This window comes from Sinohyriopsis cumingii, chromosome 2 (assembly GCF_028554795.1).
Source record: "Sinohyriopsis cumingii isolate HCF-2022 chromosome 2, ASM2855479v2, whole genome shotgun sequence".
In the NCBI taxonomy this organism is placed as follows: Eukaryota; Metazoa; Mollusca; class Bivalvia; order Unionida; family Unionidae; genus Sinohyriopsis; species Sinohyriopsis cumingii.
Genome location: NC_142962.1, coordinates 37,849,677 through 37,873,672, shown reverse-complemented (window position 1 = coordinate 37,873,672; position 23,996 = coordinate 37,849,677). Strand labels below are relative to the sequence as shown.

Genomic DNA, 23,996 nt, shown 5'->3' with positions numbered 1-23,996 from the left:
ATTTATATTCTGTCAGTGACAGCAAATATTTACAGAGTTTGAATGCAATAGAACAGGGTCAACAATGGTGGGGTACAGGCTCTTAGCTGTTTCCAAATCAGCTCAAATATCATTTTGCTAAAGTAACCTGGGACTTTGTGTTATTGTTAGACATCCCACATGGCTGACAGATGGAATATCTGTTTCCCAGTTCCAGCTGTCAATGGTGAAACTGAATGAAAGGGTGGAACAGGCTGAATCAGATGAATTCAATAAAATTTTATTTGGTTCTACTGGTACTATCCAACTGATTGCTGGGTTAAAAATCTTCTCAGATAAAGATACCTGATTATACGTATTTCATTATACTGATTGTTTGGTTGTCTGAAGGATCAGTATCATCACTAGGCATCATAGGAAATATTCTAATGAAAACCCAAGCCAATATGACATTCCAGGAAGAGGAGTAATAACAAGATTTTTAATATGACCACCATGGTGGCCATACTGGATATCAGATTTGCACCCTATTCATTTAGGACCAACTAGACATAACAACAAGAATTTAGTGAAAATCCCCTGTTGATATGATCATCTGTTTAGGAGGAGTACTGTGGTAAAAAGACTTTTAAGAGGGACAATGATGGCCATATTGGATGTTTGGGTGCCACAATTTTCAGTGAGGACCAACATCTTCAGAAGTTATCTGATGAAAACCACATGTTAATATGACTTTCTGCTCAAAAGAAGTATCGAGAAAATAATTTTCAAGATGGATGCCATGGTGGCCATACTCGAGTCAGATCAGCAACATTTTCAATAAGGACCAACTAACTATACATTATACTATATATTAAATGAAGATTTAAGTTAAAACGCCATTTTGATATGACCATCCATTAAAGACGGCCATTGTGGTTGCCATATTGAAAACATTTTCACTTTAAGACCAGCTAGACCTTGAATTGAATGTGTGTGTACAGTTTCAATGCAATTCTCAAAATAGTGTGAGAGAAGCATCAATAAACAAGCTTGTGCTATCAGATGGACTCAAAGACAGACAATAGATCATCATCCCACAAGCTCTTCTGGACACTGGAGGGTTTAAAGATAATACAATTGTCATTATTTTTCATTTCTGCTCTCCTTTCTGGCTCTCAAAATATATGTAGCTTGTAAAATATACACTTTCTCACACTTATAGAAAAAAAGAACTTATTATATCCATCATATAATGCTGAAAATCAATTTCTTTTTTAACCTGATATAAATGATGAAAAAAATAGTGCAAATGAAAATCAAATACCACTGCCCCACCCCACCCTCAATTATTTGGTTGATCTCTGTAACATACTGGATAGTACTGTTATTCAAACTTTACCTAAGATATTATTAAATTTTTCTGAGCACTTAAAATGCAGAATGGTGTTGCTATGTCGATGGATGTTGTATGCATCACTTCTGAATGACCAAGGAAAATGGCAGTATGTGAAATGAATACACTTGCACTTGCTACTGAGTCTCACAAACTAAAATGCCACCAACCTGTAGTTGTAAAGTTTTGTTATGATGGGCTGCTCACTTCATAGTTCACTCTTCCTTCCTTGAAAACAGCTGAATTTCAACATTCTGCCTCTATAATGAATTTCATTTCCACACTATTCCAACTACCAAAACATATAACAAAAAATATGAAGTAAAACCAGACTTTCAAATAAGCATTGCTGCTGATCATGAACTAGCCAATAATTTTTAAAAAAAAGAAGGCTTCAAGATTCTCATTCATGGCAATAAAATGCATTAACTATTGTATCTTCCACATGCATCTTTTTAATTTATCTAACTTCAAACAAATTTTATTGTTCCACTTCCAGTACTTATGCAAATTTGCCACATGGGATCTTTGAGATCAGTGCAAAAAGGACTGTCAACATAAAATAAAACTAACTGTTGTCAGCCAATTGGGTAATCTGTGCAAGGGTGGTTGTTTCCATTTAACTGCATTTACCTTTTAAATGCTACCATGACTATCAACTGTATATACTGTCCTGTGATGATCATTTTCCATGAGCAATAATGATGACCATTTACTGTTTATACAGACCATAGGTTACAGTCATTTATCATGAGATCAAGAAAGTTCTCTATCTTTTTGTTCCTATGATGACTGAAAATCTTGATTTATAAACATGACCATGTTCTGGGAGAGGAGAGGTGTTAGAGCATAAGTTTTTGCATGATACATCTTGTTCTGGCATGCATGCAGTGAGATGTGTCATCTTTCCCTTTTTTGATAAAACACTAAATTCCTATAAAAGTATAGAATTCTCATAAACAAAAAGTGTGGCAGTATGTGAAAAGAATACGCTCACATTTGCTACTAATGTATAATTAAGTCAACATAAAGCAAAATAACAACAAAAAATGTCTTACCTAAACAAGACATTGCATGTGTTTTCAGACTTGCAAAAAGTTATTTCATTTTGAAGTTTACACAAACTGGCTAAAACATGCTGTAGAATTTAAATGTTTCATCACTAAAATATAAATAGATCCAGTAGTGGACACAAGAGTCTCAATTGTTTTTAAAACTTCATTCTCACCTACAGCATGAAACTGAACAGTGTTATATAATCTGAATCTACATTGAGTAATCTCCCTTGTAAGGCTGCACAATTGTCTCAGACAAATATTCAATTTGTAAACGAATATAAATATTGTGAATATAAATAAAGAGAGATAACTCATATGATGGTCACTTTTCTTTGTTAGCTTTTTCTAACAGATCAATAATTAAACTTTGATATGAATTTACATAGTCTGTTTCATGAGTCACATCTGAAAAAGGTCTGCTAATAATTTTGTATAACAGAACAAGGTTCAGTATCATGTGCACATGCTATTATAGAAAATAAAGCCAAAATCCTAAACATATAAGACATATGTTAAAAAAAATAATCTTGCCTTTGGTCCCTGTAAGGAATCATTCTGTTTCAGCTTTAACTTCAATTCCTGCTGTCCTGTTACAATGGCAACCAAAACAGGCTCAGAATTGATTGGTGGAAATGCTGAATATTGACTAGACTCAATTTCTGGTGGGTCTTCAGGAAGGGCACCAAAGACAGATGCACACATATTAACAGACAGCTGCAAAGGAAAAAGGAAAATCAGCAGAAAGCAGGCCTATCACAGAAGGTATCACACTGTGAATGGGAACCCTGAGTATCATATAGTATAACAACAGACCCAACAGGGATTGGGATCACTCACTTGGCTGATATCTGCCTATTAACCAAATTCAACAGCAGTTGGTCAAGAAATCAGTATTTTTCCTATTACTGTTTGTTTCATGCCATAAAACAATTGATTTAATGCTTCTCAAGTTTTTATTTATTTAACTATATTTGTTGAAACATTATCATCTTTTGTCAAATATTGAAAGGACCCTATGCCATGAGGCTCCATCTCCACTGGTCAACTTGCCACATTTTAGCAATATGGCATGCAGCACATGGGTATTAGTGATGTATTAGCATACTTCAGTACTTCAATGAGCTTGTACACAGAGAAATGAATTCTGACCAGACTTTGCATTTAGTTGAATTCCAGTGAACACAATGATAATCAGCTCTCTCTCACTGATTTGGAGGGTGGGGGCTCTTAAGTCTTAACTCTGTTTTCAAATTGTCCAAGATGATATAAGCAGATATTCCAAGTTGGGTAAAAACAGATCACATATACTATCTCCTTAGTGGTCACAAGTTTAGCCAATCAGATGCAAGGTTACCTCATTAATATGCATGGATCATGCTGATTATCAAACCCATTCCAAGATCTTCAAGATATAATTCCATATTTCAAGTTCAATCAAAATCAGCTCAGAAATGTGACTTCCTAAGCTGTAACAAACTCAGTTAATCTGATGCAAGATTACCTAATTAGTATAGGTGGATCTCATTTTCTACCAAACTCATTTGAGAACCTAATGATATAATTGATCAACATCTGATTAGAAATAAGACATCTTGTGTGGTATTAAGGTTAACTAATCAGATGCAAGGGTTAACCAATCAGATGCAAGGGTTAACCAATCAGATGCTAGATCATCTCATTAATATACATGGCTCTCACTCATTATTGTAAGTCCCTGATTTTTATGATATAAATTCCAAGTTTGATCAAAAAGAGATCAGAAATTTGGTACCAATTTTTGTCTTACAGACATACGATTCGTAAAGGACACAGTGCCATAGTGTAAGCTTACTTGACTTTACAGCCAAATGAGCTCATAACTCAGGTGCATTGTTCATTTGATTCATGTTTGACATTATTCAGTTTTACAGTGGTGAAAGTAAATATAAGAAAACAAAAAATAATAACTATTAATGTCTGACAGGAGTATTTTGCAATCGGTCAAAACAGCATTACCACTGCTCATGTCCAACATATACATGGGAATCAGAAGGCTTCATATCTATGTAACAGATCATGTGTCAAATAATCCTTATGAATGAACTGGATTAACATAAAGATGATATTTGTCACAGAATGATTCAATATCTAAAACAAATTGACAACAAACACTACCCTAAACACTTTAATAATAGACCCTTTCTCAAAGTCACACATAAAAATATCTGATACGGTCATTGTGAACATAAATCAGTATGGCTATGTTGAAGGATGGACACCATGGTATCTTTCTATTCCATGTACTGTCACACTGTTTGGGGCAACAAGAAATAGATGGAAGGACATAGTTCTAAAAAATGTCCCCTCATGCAATTGCTGTGAGAAATCAAGAAATGTAAATTCATTCATATCTGTGGGAATACATTTTCATGGTTCGCAAAAAATGACATTTTTGTAAGTACTCAATTTACTGGAATGGAGAAGGAGGTCTTACAGTTGTCACAGCTGGACCACTGTACAATGGGTCTTAAAATTTATTGTTTGCAGTAAACACTAAATCTATTTAAAAAAATCAGCACAATATAAATCGACAGTAACTCTTACTTCTGGCACTGGCTCCATGGAGCGTTTCTGCATGACCTTAACATTGTTAAATTCATCAAAGAAAATCTGCAGGCCTTCAATATGCAGATTCTTATGGGCAATTCCTGGTGGTTCACACGAATTCCTCTGCCCTCCATCTACTGAAGTCCCCTCAGATGTCAGAATATTGGCCAGCTCATCAAAATACTCAATTCTGTAAAGCAAACAAAAATAAAAAATTACAAAGTTTTTGAAAGTAAAACCAGATGCACACACCCCCACTGCCACATGATTCACACACACACACCCACTGTCACATGATGCACCAACCCCCACTAGAATGTATACCAGTAACCTTGAAAACTGAGTTGAAGTTACTAGAGCCAAATCATAATTTGGGAAGCTGCAAATGCTTCTGCATTTAAAATCAAGTTGGGTTTGGTACTATAATATTGGAGATATCTTGATTATAAACCCACTGTTCCACTCTGACCAAAGAAGAGGACAGATGATCCCACCTTGATAAAAAAGACAAATGACAGCCCCAACTTCATTTTCCTTAGACAATGAAACCAGAGAGGTCCAACAACCCATGGTGATACGAGATAAAAGTGAGACATGTTCAATTCACAACCTGCTACTGGTAGCCAGTTTGGGACAGAAAAATCCCTTTTCCTAGACCAATGATCAAAGCCCAAACCATTTCCATCATACAATGACGTATTGGTTATTATACCTCTTTATCCTGACTTCCAATGCAACACCCTTTTCTGACTCCACTGGTATATGCTCAAGTCTCACAACTGTGTTTGTGAATGTCACTTTTACTTTGGTCAGAACTGTAAAAAGAAAGAAAATCCTTATGAAATGTAAGCAAACGCACAATTCTGTGCATCAAAATGGAAAGAATCATGATGAATTTACTAACTAATAAATACACCCAGCTCACCTTCATTCCAACCCTATCCATCCATCTGTCAAATAATCTCATGAACACAACTAGGCATGCAAGTTCTTTGCATAAAATTAGATATTAAAGATGTAATAATTGTGCTTTCTCTACCTTGCATACAAACACCAATTTATGTAGGAACCTGTGTCAATGAAGTGCTTAGTTTTGCTTCCAAATGCAACTCCCTTCTTGTATTGCCTACAGGATACACATGCAACATTTTCTTCAGTCAAGTGATTTATCATGATGTTGCATGATATGTTACATAGCACAATGGCACTCTATTGACAAACAATTGTTATAGCATCATTTACCTAATGTGAGTTACTCTGAATTCATGGGGAACCAGTTCTTGTGGGGTTTTTTGTGGGTAGGCTGGACCATGAATTAAAAGTCACAACAAAATATAAACCAAACTGATATTCAAAGCATCCTCCCACATAGCCCCATGTTGTATTCTATGCCATGGTAACACCAACAGTATATAGGCTTGCAGAGTTTTTTTTTAATGAAAAATATATACAAGTGGTATATCACTGATACAGCATACATACTATACATATATCTTATTTATATCACATACAAATACACATATTTGTAATCTGAATGGAGTTATGATATGCTCCAGGCAACTGTTTATTGACTGAGTGAATGAACTCCTCACATCCCTTTGAGTGTGTCTGCTACAAAATGTAGTTCTATGCCTTTTCTCGTTGTACATAATTACATATGCAAATTGATAAGTTGATTGTTTTCTTTTTGAGTTTCTATTTTTATTCACTTTTATTAAATCAATATAAGACACATTCATGATTTAAAAATGAAATGTTTTTTATGAAGAAAGTAGTGCACTACAAACACAGTTAGCTTCTTGTACACTGAACCTGAACTGTCAGGCATTCATGTACTGGCATATGGAAATTAGCGTGGAATAGAAACTAAGCAAAATGACGAACCAACAAGAGGTAATTAAAGTATTTTTATATATTTACACTCCATCTAAGTCATTATTCTGCTTTAATTAACATTTATAAAGACTATTAAATTCTCTCTCTCCTTTGGGCGGTTTGACTAAATTTTACCATCATTAATAGATCCAGGGACATTGTCGTATGACACAAGCGGAAGACCCCAATGCTGGTATATTCATGGATTTTTGCCCATATCTAGCTACGATAATCCAAAGCAAGAGAGAGAGGGGGTGCAACCGTTTTGACATTTATCTATCTAATAATTAATAATCAATTTTTAGAACATTATAATAGGTTTAAGAAACAACAAAGCATTAAATCCGCTACAGTATGTGTGCCTCGTAAATTACAAATTTAACATACAGGCCTAGTGTCGACTGGCTATTGCAACTATGTATCATTGATATTATGAATGAACACTACAGATCAATCCCAAGAAAAGCGTAAACATACCATTATGATGAACCAGATTACTGTAGGTTACTTGGTACAAGTTCAGTTTTAATGTTTTGTCCAGAACATGTTTTTCTCTCTCAGTCCTGATTTTTGCTTATTTTGTCCCTTATGCAAGAGAGGGGAATGGAAAAAAGAAAGGATTCTGATGAAACTGTGTACAATTTTAATTTCATTTAGAAAACGGACTACTAATACTTGTTATCGTTATTTTCATGTCATTTATGATTAATGAATGAGTAAAAATTCATCATTGATCTATAGGCCTGCAGTTGAAAGAATGTTTATATATTCGTATTATTGCACCATGGGCGGATCACAATTTGATATACCAATATTATTGGTATCTCAATTTGCTTTATACCAACACTTTAAATGCCATGTTATTTGTAATGTATGTGGTATATATATATATATATATATATATATATATATATATATATATATATATATATATATATATATGTAAGATGATACACTAATGCAAGATGAGAACAATGAAATTTACTGATTACTATTCAGTTTGCACAAAATATTTCCAATGAAATTTGCAAACACCTGAGTAACAAAAAGCACGTTAGTTAAAGCTTATGAAATTGATACAGTTTGCACCTCTTTTTAAGCACTTATATTGTTGAACAATGTTAATAGCTGTTTATTCATGAAAATATCCAATATGTGGGTCATGAATACACTATTATTTACAGTTTGACACAGTTTTCACAACATTTTTAATCTACTGATCACAAGTACCATTAATTATTACAATAAGCAAATGGAATATAACAGCATGTTGTTATTACTAATTAAGTTTCATAAATATAGCTTTTGAACAAGCAATCACCAGATCAGTCTCACTTTCTCAAAGCCTACTGTACCTAATTAACCCCCCATGCAATGGTAACGCTTCATGAAAAAAAAATTGATTCACCAAAGTGGGTGGTATTACCAAAAAATGGAAAAAGATTTATTTGTACAATTATATCAAGTAATATAGAGTTTCAACTTGCACTAAACATTTCAGCAGAAAAAAATATTTGAGACCCAATTTGTTTTCAGCATGAAAATTACTGGTCTTGGAACCAGAGTTTTTATCCTGATTTTAGACTTTTTGGCCATCTATCTAAATCAGACCAGCCTAAACTGCACATGCAAAGATGAATAAAAGTGGGGATAAGTTTGGGATATGAAGCAAAATTAGGCCAGGACCCAAAAATCTTGGGTCCAATGCACAAAAACTCCAATTTTAACCCTTCAGCACATGTGTGGCCAAAATAGTCAGTAGAAAGCAGAATCATTTAGACATAAATTCAGTCAGAAAACATTTTTTTCATGCTAACAAGTAATTGTTTTAGAATTGGACTCTGTGTCCAAATTTTAGACTTTCTGGCCTTAAAATTGCAAGAGTCAAAACTGAAATCTCCCAAGTCAGTTCCTTTAAACAGTCATGAGCACACAACTGTAATTCCTTGTTTATTGGTGGAAACAAATGATGTTTAAGATTCCTCATTTATTGGTGGAAACAAATGATGTTTAAGATTCCTCGTTTATTGGTGGAAACAAATGATGTTTAAGATTTCTTGTCTCATGCTGAATAATGAGAAATACTTGTACAGTATTTTACATTCTGTGAAATTTGTGGAAGTGTTTCTCTTTCTAACTATGTGTTACTGTGTGTAAATTACGTGTATGAAAAAGACAGTGGATTATTTTATACTTTATTATATTTTCAACTTGTCAACATATTCTATTATCATCTGCTCAAATCATTTTATATGCAAACATAAACAACTATGAAGGTTATGTATTATTCAGATATCAAGGATTTACATCACAGAAATGTCAGTTCATTTTTCCAATTGTTCATAAATTTTCTAACAAATTTCAGAGATTGACTCTCCTACAACTCACAGCCGACACTACCTTTCTGTTTTTCTTGGAGTCTGAAGGTCAAAAAATAAAAATACTTCTTTGTTCCGTTGTGATTTTCAAGTTCAGATGATTGCAATGAGTGTTATGTCCATTCAATTTTTTCTGAATGATCCATTAATTATAAAGCTAAAGGTTATAAATGTTTTGCTAATTAAAGCAAATTAATCAGTAATAAAACATAATCCCACACTGACAACTGGCTTCATGAGAAGCCATATATTCCAGTTTTGTCTAAATGATTATAATTTAAAAAGCAATCAAACAAATGCCGATATTTTATCAGAAATGAATCCAGCAAAGTCATAAATGATTCCAAAGTTTTAAACATTCCACCGAATGAAGCAAATTAATTGCCAATAAAATTATTCAAGTTGGTCCACACATTGACAACCAGCTTCACAAGCCACCATATGCTAAAGTTCTGACCAGCTGATTATAATTTGTGTCAAAATTGTTTCCTCTTCCTCTAACATAATTTTTGAAACAATTTCAACTGAATTCAGTTGCACCAAAGCGTTAGCTCCACTCAGTTTATATATATCTTCCATTGGTGTGATATTATTGGCCATCAAGGTGTAAACTGTTCTCAAGCAGATGTTAATCAGTGCCTCCTACAGCAAATTTGTTATGGACAGCTCTATCTTAGTAAGAAACTAAGCTGGAGGTGAATCAAGGGTAATTAAGACTGATGCTCCAGCTCAAATCTACGTGCATCAAAAGACACACAAGTCAGAATTTCTGCAGATAAAATGGGTCATATTTAAGTTTTGCACATCTAAACCAGAGGGTACATGTCTACTGAAAACCCAAAAATGGATGCTGGCACTATTTTTGATTCAGATCTCTGCATTTATGCTAAGTGCAACAAATAAGTTAATTAATCAATCAAATTAATAAGGTACTCATTAAGGGAGATGTATAAATTGTTACTCAATATTTTATTTTGTTTTTTGTATGTTTTTTTAAGATGCCAAATCCATGAAATTGGCAACCCACAAATATACATATTTTAATCAAACCACAAAATTTTATACATACAACTTTAACAGTATTTTGAATGATTTCTTGTCATATTTCGATAATGCACTGTACTGACTATGCTTAAGATGCATCATTTCAATGGTCATAGCAATGTTATATTATCAAAGTGGTTTTGAACACTACCTGAATCAATCATCTGAGCAAACTTTTGGACTCCTTCAATCTTCTCAGTCCCAACCATCTGTCTGTCCACAGCGATCTTCTCTGACTCCAGACAGTGCTGAGCTAGTTGTAGACTAGAGGTCATAGACATACTGCAAAACATTTCTCCCAGGGGGGCCACTGCAGAACAGAAATTATCATGCAAGTCTTAATTTAGACCATGGAATCCTACTAAACACTTTTTTACTACAAAGTCATGAATTACCAAAATTCAATCTGTTATATTCTAATGATTCATATTTTGAATTGGACAAGTACTCAATTTACACGGTTTGGTAAACAAAACAGATTTAGTAAATACAAGTTTTGAGCCTTTCCTCCCTAATACCAGTAATGGGCTGCAGTCTTGGGAACTCATAATAGACCCAATGCACTCTTCTGCATGTTGTAAGAGGTGACTAACTGGGGCTCAGTGGTTTCTGGACAGAAAGGGTGTAGATTTGAAATCCTGCTAGTAAATCAGTTCACGTCAGCTACCATGGTGTGTCCCTGGGTATGGCGCTTGACTCAAACTACCATTTCACTAAATAATGTACTTGTGTGTTGCTCTGCCACAAGACACCAAACCATAGCAGAATGAACATTTTAAGTTACAAACTGAATTTGATAAAACACACTAAATTATTCTTAAAGAAGACATACAAATTAGGCATTTCATAATTCTCAAAGAAGATTATCTTTTCTTCTGTAGTGACCTTTTTTTAATTTGTAAACCTAGTCTCAAATTTCCAAGAGCTGTGGAAAAAGAGCAAAAAAATATTTCAGCCATTGATATTTTAAAGAAACAAGTACACCTGTATGTGGACCCAACATAACTTATCAAGTAATAATTACGATTAAATTCACACCACACTAATATTATCTCTACATACTTACCATCAAAATGCAATGACCCATACTGCCATGGCATAAAATGCAGATCTGGGTCTATGCAATTTGTAAGGAGCAATCAGTAGAACAAAAACAAACTCTGATCTGATGGCTTATTATGCACTGACAGATCAGGGTCTATGCTGTCTGCAGTTGGACCCAACTTATAAACAGGTATATACAGCAAGTCATTATCATAGATTTAAACCAATATTTCTTGGCTTCACATGAAATCTGTATCTTCCTTATTATACTGTAATATGGCTAACACTGTAAACATTTATACAGAAAGTTGTAAAAAATACAGATATCAGTGTTTTGTACATTTCAGATACCCATAAAAAAACTCATTGATTTATCTTCCTCATTGTCACAGTTCCATACATAATGATCAGAACTTATGAACCTTTATTACTGTGTCAAAGCAAGGAAATCTTTAACAGAGGTTGAAAATGACAAATTCAAAATGTTGAGTAAATATTTCTGGCAGTTGAGTGAATTTTCTAATCACCAATTTAGGACGGAATAGTGTTTCTCCTTAAAGAAAAGGATGCAGACATTGTTATTTGAAAACCCATAACTTTATACCAGATGTTAACTCCATTTGTTTTGATCAAGTTCAAAGCAGGACTTTTGCTTTTCTATATTAATAAAAAATATATCAGTGTGGAAGAGAAGACTGGTCTCATTTTCTAATTATATACAACTGGTGTTAAAATGGTCACAGAATAAGTTCTGAAGAACAATCTGGCAGTACATGGTTGTTTTTCTAAATCTCCCATCCCAAATCTGCTGTATTGTTTCAGAACAACACATACCTTTTCAGTCAAAATCCATATAACTAAGCTCAAAAATAGTACTTATGTCAGTATAAAAATGTACAGAAATGCATATAAAAAATTAGAGTGTGTGTGTTTGGGATTTTTAATGTAGCTTTAAAACTGTTTCAGTCATATCGCTATGATTTCTGCAGTGTGACATTTTATAATGATATTTAGGACTGAGGCATCATGCCGCACACATGTAGCATCATGTCCCACCCAGTCACATTATCCTGACACCAGGCAGACCAGTCCTAACACTAACCTCTTAATGCTAAGTGCCAAGTGAGGCAGCTGCTAGTACATGTACCATTTTATAAGTCTTTGGTATGACTCGGCCGTGGTTCAAACCCATGACTTCACGCATCTGAGGTGAACGTTATAACCACAAGGCAATCACAGCTGTCTCTACACATGTAGACTGCTGGCACAAAATAGGGAAATATGATTTGTAAGGTATTTGTTGAAAACAAAATCAAATTTCAATGTTTCCATTAAATATAATTATCCAATATGTGTATGTGGATAGTTAAATTTTAGTCTACATGTCACTTATATCCTCAGTACATTATTTCCAGGTCTAAACTGGAAGAGTACAGCTATATTCTTTAACATGTACATATATTTCTGTATAATTGAATATTTATTTGTTGTAAAATATCCCCAGCGTTTATCATCAGTTAAATGATAAGCAAATCATATAGAAAAATAATAAACAATTCCTGAATTTACACCAAATGGGAGCATTAAATCTATACAAAACAAATCTACCGGCACTATCTGTTATCAAAATAAAAAAGCATTCATTTTTTCAAAGAACAAATTGTACTCCACTGGTTTTAACTTCACCATGAAGGTAAAATATTAATTATTATACAAGCAGAATAGTTATGCTGATTACGCTTTTGTGTGAAGAGAATACTGTTTATGCAATGAAGTCAAACTAGGGGACATAGCAGAAAACTAATTAATTTTTCTCATTTTAAATAATTTTTAAATGAAGATGTCCCCATATTTCATTTTTGTTCGCAAGAATCAGTTTGACAAATACATGTAACTATACATGTAATATATGTAATGACTGGCACTAACCTTATCAGCAGCTATAATATCAACTGCGATGGACTTGATTTCACTATGTTGTGTAGAAATGAAACAAAAATTCATTTTTATTTTAACTTAGATGATTTTTCTTCATGAATTTTAGGACATTAAAAGTGATCCCGACAATTTTGTTTTTGTTTTTGCCAACTCCACTACTGAATTGTCTGTACTTCTTAACTTTTCTTTCCCTTTTAATATATGAACTAAATGCCAATCACAGTATCATACCAGTAACCTGCTATCGGTGGTTCTCATCATGGTAACATTTTGTCAGTAGTTCTAAGGTACATGTATCATGATGTAAATTGTTGGATAAATTGCTAAATCTCCAAATACGTATCTTCCAAGCCTGTCAAAACAAGTTTTCTCAGATTTCCAATGCCTACAAAGCATATCACTTGCAAATTGCAAGTAACTTTGATGCATGTCAAACATTTGTGTGTGATTTACATTTTTAACGTAGCTTAAAAAAAATTTCAATCATATCGCTATGATGTCTGCCGTGTGACAGTTTATAGTGATGTTTAGCACTGGGGCATCATGCTGCAGACATGTAGCATGATGTTCCACCCAGCCACATTATCCTGACAACAGGCTGACCAGTCCTAACACTAACCTCTTAATGCTGTGCACCAAGCAATGCAGCTGTTAGTACCATTTTAAAAAGTATTTGGCTTGACTTTGCCAGGGTTCGAACCTGCGACCTCCGGCATCCGAGGCGGACACTCTACCACCAGGACACAGGTGTGGTATGTGTCAAACATTTACATCACTTAAAACTTTCAACATTTCCTGGCCAAACTGAACTTCAAAGTGTGGCTTACCATTGTTATAGCGTTGTTTGGGTTTCAGGGTCAACTCCAAACCATGGATATCCACCTGTGTACTGTCTTGGACCAGACAAGCCCAGGGAACAGACACTGAAATACGACTGATGAAGCCATCTACTATCTCTACTGGGATGCTGAGACTGTTCAGATTTTCATTTAGAGTCTGAAAAGCAAAAATACATATACAGTTCTACATCTTACTGTAATGACAAAGTAATTTAAAACCAAAACCAAGTTTCTTCATTGATAAATATTGAGCCAATGGCATTCCAAACACACAAGTAAAATTATGTTGTCAAGGAGACGTCTTTTCCCATCATCATTGATTAACTGTAATAAGAACAAAGATTCTTAGCAGCAGATAGAATGACTCAGTTGCAGTCCTAGACATTAGTAAGACCTTCAATCCTGGATGATAAAGTCCCAAGGAACCTGTCTTTTAGTAGGCATATTTACATTATGGTTATACTGAAAACAGAATGCATGATTTTTCAAAAAATGAATATGCCAGTCAGCAAGAAACAACAAAAACTACAACCAATATACAGCCTTGAATTCATTGATTATTTCTGGTGGGTGAAAAACTTAAGTTTATTCATAAATTATCCCCATGTCAATCACTTATTTGAAATAAAGTTCCCAAAATGTGAAGGATGGATTCTGTTATGCTGAAACACGTGACTTGAAAAACATCTTGATTTTAACTTTAATATACAGTCACAGTTACATATATGTCAGCCCCAAGATAGGTTAAAAAGTGCAATCTGAGCATAAAAAGTCTAATCTATATACTATTTTTGCTACCAACCTTGTCACAAATGAGCAAAATCCATGTGAATATTACCAGAATACAAACACAAAACACGTTGATAAATTGTTTACATACAACACTCACTTTAATAAGTCTACATCTAACTTTTGCTGAATATCGTGGAGTCAAGAGATCCTTAAATTCTGCAATAAACACAACGATGTGTTCAATCAGAATGCTGTATTACATGTATATTACTCTCATACAACTTGGTTTAAACTTTAATATACTGTCACAGTTAAACTCATTAACCCCTGGCACCATGTTTACGTGGCAGGAGGTAGTAGCCTACTGCCGAGGTCTGTAACGTCAAGGTCATTTATTATAGAAAGGTAGACAGATGTGGCTCTACAATGATATCAAATAATATGGAAGTTCTAGTTGCACTACAAAATACAGAGGAAAATACCTAATTTTTGTGTCTGAATTTTAGACTTTTTGGTCTCAGAGCTAGGGCAGACTGGTCTGAACTGCACACATACAGATGAACCATTGCAAAAAGTAGGATAAGATGTGCATTTGGAATAAAAAGTGGTCTCGATACAAAAATGATGTATGTTAAGCAAAAAAGAAAGAGAAAAAAAGAACTCCAACTTTTACCCTTCTGCTCATGCATGCACAAACTTATCAATCCCTGGCACAGCGTTTACGTGGCAGGAGGAAGTAGCCTACTACATAGCTCTGTAGTGTCAAGGTCATGTATGATACACTAAAGTGGGTGGTATTATAGAAAAGTAGACAAATGTAGCTCTACAATGATACCAAATAATCTGGAAGTTCTAGTTGCACTACAAAATACAGAGGGAAAAACCTGATGTTTTGGACCTGATTTTTTTCCCACCAAACATTTTTCCATGGTCAGAATCCGACCCTGTGTCCAGATTTTAGACTTTTTTGACCTCAGATCTAAGGCAGACAGTCTGAACTGCACGCAGACAGAAGAACCTTTCCAAAAAGTAGGATAAGATGGGCATTTGGAATAAAGAGTGGTCTCAATACAAAAATGATGTCTGTTAAGCAAAAAAAATAAAAAATCCAACTATTTTACCCTTCTGCTCATGCACAAATGTTATATAGTTTATTGTTTACCCATGCTGATTATATCTGGGATAACTGTACTATGCATGAAAAAGAACCAATGGGAAAAAAATTGGAAGCTATGTGAATAGTAATATGTGTTACCAAGAGTTAATCCCCAATACTATATGAGGAAACCATAAGAAACAATTATGAATGCTGCAAACATAATTCATTTTTTTTTTTAAATAGTCATGCTCTGAAATACGTACATGTAATTTAATTTTAGCATTGTTGTTAAAAACAAGTCCCACAACTATAATTCATCAGATATTATGTTTTCAAACAGTTCAGTACAGAACCAACTTTTTTCAATTAAAATGTGATACACTTTTGTTAAGGCCCTGTATACATGATTGAAAATCAAACGTAGTAGTTTAAATAGTGTTTTACTTTTAAATCATCTTTCCAACAGCAGATGCTGTACATGTGGGCATATGAAAACACTGAACATGAATCTATTTAAATGTCAAAAATTATGAAGCTTTATGACATCACATTCTTTTCACAATACCACATCAGCTTACAATTAAGACTGTTATTCAAAAAATCCCATGCACCAAGATGAAGTTAATACCAAGAATACTTTTTGGCATTGCAAACTTTCTGCATTCAAGTAGAAAGTCTCTCCAAGCACGTGTAAGAAATATCTGACAGATCAAAACTGATAAAATTTCTAGGACAATAGCAAGCTGAGTGTAAAAAGTATATAAAACAGAGAACCAATCATGGACTGGAAATGTAATCATTGACAAATAAAGAAATTATATATGCAAGAATGTTCTACTAAATGAGAGCAGACAGATTTGGGACTAACACAACCAGACAGAACTTGAGGCATAGTTGTGAAATTTGATGATGGAAACCAGAGGCATCACTGAAAAATCTGAAGATGGAAACCAAAATGCATCATTGTGAAATTTGATGATGCAAACCAGAGGCATCATTGTGAAATCTGAAGATTGAAACAAAGGAGAATGTGTTGTCTGCAGCAGCAGAGTGACTGGATAAATATAGTACCATTAGAATAAAGATAACCTTAGCAAAACCCTACATGTCATACATAGAAAACTCATACCAATACGTCTGTAGCTTCAAAATACATATCCAGGTGCTGAATTTATTTTTGGCACTAGGACAAGGTTTTTGTCATGAGAAAACTGCATTCGTTTAGAATAAAGACTTTGTTATACTAAAGCAGGGTCAAAACAATAAGCTCCACTGGTTTATTTCACACCTATCATTCTGTTCTTGCAATAATAAGAGTGCTTCTGAATTCCTATCCATGTTCTACAATTAACCAAGATAAGAATTATCAAATCATTATTACTGGTCTTTGCAAAACAAGAGTAGGCAATGTAACTTATTGCAAACATTTTTTTTATTACTTGCCTTAATTTTTTTCGAACTATAACAAACAGTATATTTGGGAAAGATATGGTTGTAGAATGTCTGTATTTGTGTCAGTAATTACTTGCCTTTGTCATGAACATTAAAAGAAAACATTCAGTACTGTTTTGCTATACAGATGTATCAAAAGTGGGGTCTTAATATTATAATTACAGTGTGTAGTTGAGAAATGGTGGAATAATTATGCTTTAATATTGTACTGATGAAATTTTCAATAGCTAGAATTCTGATGCACATGCACAGGTTATTCTAGCCAGGAGTCTAATTGCACAAATGGGTAAGTAGCAAGATTTGTAGAACTGATGAAACTTTCCAAATGCATACCATTCCAGGAATATTTTATACAAGAGTCTTCTGTACCAAACAAATTTCCAAAGATAAAATAGTTAATAATTTTGGAAAACACTTCCCATCATGTTCTTCCAATATGAACCTGCATTATATTTATTTAATACATCTAAGCAAATTTATGATTACCTCATAGCAAAAAAACTAATCTAGATTATATATTTATTCCTAAAATTATCTTCCTGAAAGCATTAAATTTCTTTGAACTGCAAAAAATAGTCCATTCACATTTTCCCACTTATTTCAATTTCGGCGTCTCAAACAATTCTCATTTACATGTACAAGATAATGTTAATACCGCACACAGACAAATGAACAAGATATAATAGGAACGATAGTTGATTTTAACAGTAGGCTTTCACATTTCAGTATGGTAGTGTCTTTCCAAATGTAGCACGAGTTATCAAATGATAATATCAATGAAGCTGTTACATACCTGACTGAAATGTTAATTAAGCATGGTCAAACAGGCAATGTAAGTTTTTTTAATATTTCACACAAATTTCTTGGTGAGATCCTGATTGTGAAAAGGCATAAAAGCTTAAGTCCTGCTTACTAAATAAGAATATTATAAATAATTGTGATGTTGATTTATAAAAAAACTCATCAGCAATTAAACATTATGCATGAAAATTAAACAATTAAATTTCAAAGATCAGGTAGCAAATCTATATGCTATCTTGATACCAATCACTTATGGAAGCAAATTAAAACTTTTTGATCTCAGAAGAAAAAAACAAACAAAAACAAACAGTTGTACCAGACCAGGTCTGCTTACTTCAGCACATGTGCAAAATTAAATTAAAGTCATAAAATCTTGTTCAACTCAGAAACTGACATGTATTAAAAATTTTGTACATAACTAGGTTATCTGAATTTATACATCAGTTTTCTTCAGCAAGAATCCATTTTAAGTAATACTATATGTGCATCTTTTTTTAAACTGTAAACCTATCCTCCATGTCATATATTTTTCCATGCATGACTGGTTCTTGTGACCCCTCCCAAAAAAGTGTAAAAATAAGCCTTCTGAGCCTGTGGCCTACATACCTGAAATAATGACTTTCGACTTGGGCCTCTTATTGTGTGATGAATAATAACAATGGTCATGCCAATAGCATCAGTCTTTTTAAACTTTACAGTGAAAAATTCATAACAAAACTCTGTCAGATTAATTAGGAAAAACATGAATGTCTTGAGATGAAAAATGTTTAATGAATGATGTTGATATGTAACTTTTGACCTATGTGAAAAATACGCAAAATAAACCCTGACTAGATACATATTTCTTTTTTATAACTTCTGTGTAATTATAATGCTACTCAATGTAAATCTGGAATAATAATAATAATAATAAATAGCTTCAGTTGACCAAACATTCCAGGTCAGCAGAATATTTTCTGTTGACGTTTCTTCCCATACTATTTATACAAAACTAAACAGTTACTTGCTGCTATACTTCATTGCAGATCAGAAGTAGTTGTAAAATTTTGTAATCCATCTATACCAAGATGCCTTCTGTTATATTTTGATCAAATTCTGTTAGCAGTTTTGCTTTGGAGAAGTTGTTTTAAAAAATGTAAAGGTCTTCATTCGAGAATGGCTTCCATCAAGTTTTGTCTAGTCAAATTCTGTTCAGCAGTTTGAAGAAGGCATTTAAAAGTTTTTCTGCTTTTAGTTATGGCTGTCAGATTGGTATCCTTTGTCAAACTTTGAAAAATATTCATGCCAGGATGCTTTTTCACAAATACGATAAAACTCTTAATTAATCAGTTTTGGAGAAGGCTTTTAAATGTTAACTTGGATTTGGATTTTTTATGTAGCTTTAACCATTTTTCAGTCATACTGCTATGATGTATGCAGTGTGGCAATTTATAGTGATGACTAACTAGCACCAGGGCATCATGCCGCAGACATATAGCATCGTGTCTGTCCCAGTCATATTATCCTGACACAAGGCCAACCAGTCCTAACACTAACCTCTTAATGTTGAGCACCAAGCGAGGCAGCTGCTAGTACCATTTTTAAAAGTCTTTGGTATGACTTGGCCAGGGTTCAAACCCACTACCTTCAACATCCAAGGCAGATGCTCTAACCACTTAGGCCACCGGTGCGGTCATAAATGTTTACTAATTTTAGTAATTTTAGTAATGGTGGCCATAACTGATTACAAAACAGCTTAATTTATACAAAACTTGAAAGGCATATATGCCCAGATGTCCTTTGCAAAGTTTGGTTGAAAATGGTGTGGTGCATTTTGACAAAACTGACAACACCAATTATTTAAAGACTATGGACAGGTTTTTCTTTTTTTAATAATACTGGCCATATCTGAAGACATTATCTGTACAAATATATAAGGCATTTCTTATATTTTCTGCCAGATTTAACTTTTAAGAGAAATCATTTAAAGGGTTTTTGTTCTATTTTAAGTAATGTGGATGTATTTCTTGGAGATTAGCATAATTTGTACAAATAATTTAAAAGCCCTTCATCACCAGATAATTTACTGCCAAATTTTGATCAAAAATGAACCAGTGGCTTTTTAGAAATAGTTTATTATAGCATTTGTTGACAACAGACGCAGGGTCATATCATAGTAATAATAAATAGAATGACTCAAATACATGCTTGAATATTTTGACACATAACAGATGGTATCAAAAAATCATTTAAAAATGGCATTAAAATATTTTATATCTTTAACTAATTAACATAAAGATAATTTCAAATGAAGGAAAGAACTGAATCTGTGAGTGTTGTTATGACTCTATGGTCTTAAATTATAAAACAGAAAAGAGTAAAATTCGATAAATAATTTATTTTGCTAGAATACAAAGTGAAATTTAAAAAAAAACAAACATACCATATTGTAATTTAAGTCTCAACAGTCATAAAAGATCTATCACAAGTCCAAAGTATGGTGTTCCAAATGAATTCCAGTGGTTTTTCAAACAAATTCCAGTATGCTGATGTGCACAGTCTTGATGTAACACATTAACTTAATCCAAAAGGTTCTTGAAAGAAATCATAGCAATTCCAAAATACTGATTTAGTCTAAGAAAAATTAATGAGCACTTTGTAATTCCAGTGAAAGAATGTAATAAATAACTAAACCTGAATTAAAAACTGAACACAACAATAAAACTAATTCCACTTTTGATGGAATTAATTTTTTTTAAGGAAACATTATTAATATAAAAGCGAAAACATCATAACAGGGCCAGGATATAGACCAATTTAGTTTCTAAAACATTCTATGTTATCAACAACATTATGAATTTCCAAGTGAAAAAGTAATGTCATAGACTTACATTCAAGTAAACATGTTTACCTCCATTGACAATTATCTTAATATTTAAACTATACTCATAGACAAATGTATTTTGTTGTTTACAAAATAAATGTCACTAGTCGGGTAGACCATTAACTTCATTTTAGACAAAGGTCAATCATAAAATATAGATATACATAACAAATAATCATGGAGAAAAGGCAATAAACAATACAAATGAAACATACATAACAGTGTATAACATCCTAAGACAGATATGAAACTTCAGCAAGCATACAATACTTTTCAATATCTGATTTCTTAAAATGTTTTTGTTCAATGATTGTGAGAACAGGAACCACATCAATGAAAAAACAACTCTAGATGTGAAAACTATATCAAAGACAATAATAAGTTAATGACAAGTTCCATTTCTACAATATTGAGACTTTGAGTTTAATTATTTGTAAATACTGTTATTCAGGAATATAAATTCAAATTGATTTGAGTTGTCAAAATGATGGAAAGGAAATCATATTCAAACAAATATTATGAGTACCAGCATAAAACAACTATCCACCAAATCAGTGTTTCCTTCATTTGTGCCTGAGACCCCCACATTTTTAAACTGACTGCAAATTCTGACATCAAGGTTTGTTTTTTACTCAGTGTGACCCCTAGTTCTGACACCAAAGGGATTTCTAACTCTCAATCTTGCACCCCATGGAGAAAAACTTTTCTGAATATCAACAGCAAGATATTTTAATTACTCACAGAGTTTTAAAAATGGAAATGATGCTTATTATTTCCAAATAATATCAGGGTGTGATTAGCCGTAAATGAATAATATGGGCTTATATTCCTGTAGCACAGTCTAATTGGCAAGCTACTGCAAATCAATGGTTGGTGTGCCAGGCTCTAACATCTGACCAGATACCATGACACTAAATAACCTAATTGTGTTGCTATGCCATAAAGCACCAAACGAACCAACCATCTCACTGGGGGTAAACTGACTGAAGAAGGACAATTCACATAAAATACAACAGATGTACCATTTAAAAGTCAAGATTTAACATCCAAAGATAAAATAGATTATTCACTGAGTATCCTTACAGTAAGCATGCATTAATTATACCTAAAACATGAATGACATACAGCTAGCCTTTTCATTATATTTTGTAGTAGCTGGTTCAAAATTAAAAGTAACAAGCTAAGTCAATGCAACAATATAGAAATAAAAATGTTACATTGTTGCAAATGTAAATGGCCGAAGCAGAAATATATATATAGTAATTTGCCCAGACAGTTGATAATGAGACCAAACAATAATGAGAAATATTTGGTTTCAACTGAACTCTATCATTTGTATGCATCATAATTAAGTGGCAATTGTGCAGTATGTAAAAAAAACAACATTGAGTAACACTTTCAATCAGATAACTTTTAATTTTCTTGACAAAGTATTTGTTTTTGAAGCTTGTTTTCTTAAAGTATATGAGTACATGCAAGGGAAGCATTTTGTATTGATATATGTAAAATCCAGTTCTTCATTGAAAACAATGATGGATTACATGTGCAATCTTGTTTCTACAATGTAAGACATAGCACATGTTATTGTTTGAGTACTATCACCATCACCCCAAGAACAAAAATATCGGGTGACGTGTCTTATGTTGTAGAACTAGAGCAATCTCAACATTTTTAGCCCTTTCATGGATCTAGAAGAAAATCAGTTTTATATCACAATCTAGCTTTTACTTAACATTTCTATTGGTCTATGAATGAAAAGCTGATTTGTGTAGTTTTCTTCTAGATCAATCTAGCTATGACACTTCTAGCAACATTCAATGTAAATACAGAGCACGCTGCATTCAACGACATAAATCCAATAAACAGACACACGGAGTGAGAGTAGTTTTTAGTATGCTTTTTCCACATAAATGAGAGGCTTTTTAAGACTGAGGAAGTAGTGTATGTTGGATACAGTCCTCTTCTAAATATAGTGGCAGAAAACTACACTGACCATTAACATGGGACTAATAAAAATCAACGCTAGACAAATAATTAAAAGTCAAACCCCTGATGGAAGACCAGTTTTTATGGCAAATTGGTTATAGATGGATGCTATCCATGATGCAAAACTAATAAATAAAAACAAAAGAATGGAATGAAATTACTGATACAAATGAGATATTGTGTACAAAATATAAAGTAATCCAGCTAATATACGTTGTATAATCTAATACCTCGACGTCCAGCTCAAGGTCTGATATCGTTCCAGTTCCATTGTACAAATCAATGCTCAGCTGATCAAGGGTCAGCTTTTCTTTCAAAAACTGGCCAAGATAATGCTGGAGAAGGTACCTACAGGCTCGCTTCTTCAAGAAGTCTTTCCAACCTAACAAATTGTACACTGTCTCCATTGAAATGAAAGTGTAAGCCTTGAAATTCACTTGAAAATAAAATGTAAACAAAGCTGCACCTTCTTTGTCATCTCTCAGAGGATACTACGTAGAGTGATTTGGATGATCTCTGAGTTCTCCGTTGTTCGTTGAGGGTCTGGGAAGGACAGCAACTTGTAACGGGTCAGAAAGGACCGGTACGGAAAAGGCCGGTTTAAAAAGGCCCGGTCCAGAAGCACAGTAACGGGTCAGAAAGGACCTGGATGTAAAAGAAACGGATTAAAAAGGACCGTTTAAAAGATTGATTAATAATAATAATAATAATAATAATAATAATAATAATAATAATTGTTATTATTATTATTATTATTATTATTATTATTATTATTATTATTATTATTAAAAGAAAAACAAGGAGAAGGAGAAGGCAGCTTTTATATAATGCACATATCTATTAACTTCCAAGTCAATGCCATTTTTACGTATATTGTTAAACACTGAGCTGCGAAAACTGAAGCACTGGTCAGTGATGATGAAGATCAAGACTAAAATAAAGCAATG

At 33.3% G+C, this 23,996-nt stretch overlaps 1 protein-coding gene across 1 annotated transcript; it reads right to left on the bottom strand.

Annotated features, from left to right (window-relative positions):
- Nucleotides 1-2,123: 2,123 nt before the first annotated feature.
- On the bottom strand, nt 2,124-23,531 carry LOC149804665 (autophagy-related protein 2 homolog B-like). Its single transcript, XM_089933181.1, has 7 exons — nt 23,280-23,531; nt 14,105-14,273; nt 10,447-10,605; nt 5,711-5,813; nt 4,996-5,188; nt 2,944-3,126; nt 2,124-2,288 (listed from the first exon to the last, which is right to left on the bottom strand). Exons 1-7 carry the CDS (start codon nt 23,454-23,456, stop codon nt 2,124-2,126), a joined length of 1,149 nt encoding a protein of 382 aa, XP_089789307.1. The 5' UTR covers nt 23,457-23,531.
- Nucleotides 23,532-23,996: the final 465 nt, after the last annotated feature.

Excerpts from the sequence above, each read along its gene's own strand:
- LOC149804665 (XM_089933181.1), bottom strand. The coding sequence starts at position 23,456 with ATGGAGACAGTGTACAATTTGTTAGGTTGGAAAGACTTCTTGAAGAAG. Across the intron at positions 14,274-23,279 it reads ACCTTGAGCTGGACGTCGAG|ACTCTAAATGAAAATCTGAA; the intron begins GTATTAGATTAT and ends TTTGCTTTTCAG. Across the intron at positions 5,814-10,446 it reads TGCTCAGATGATTGATTCAG|TTCTGACCAAAGTAAAAGTG; the intron begins GTAGTGTTCAAA and ends TTCTTTTTACAG.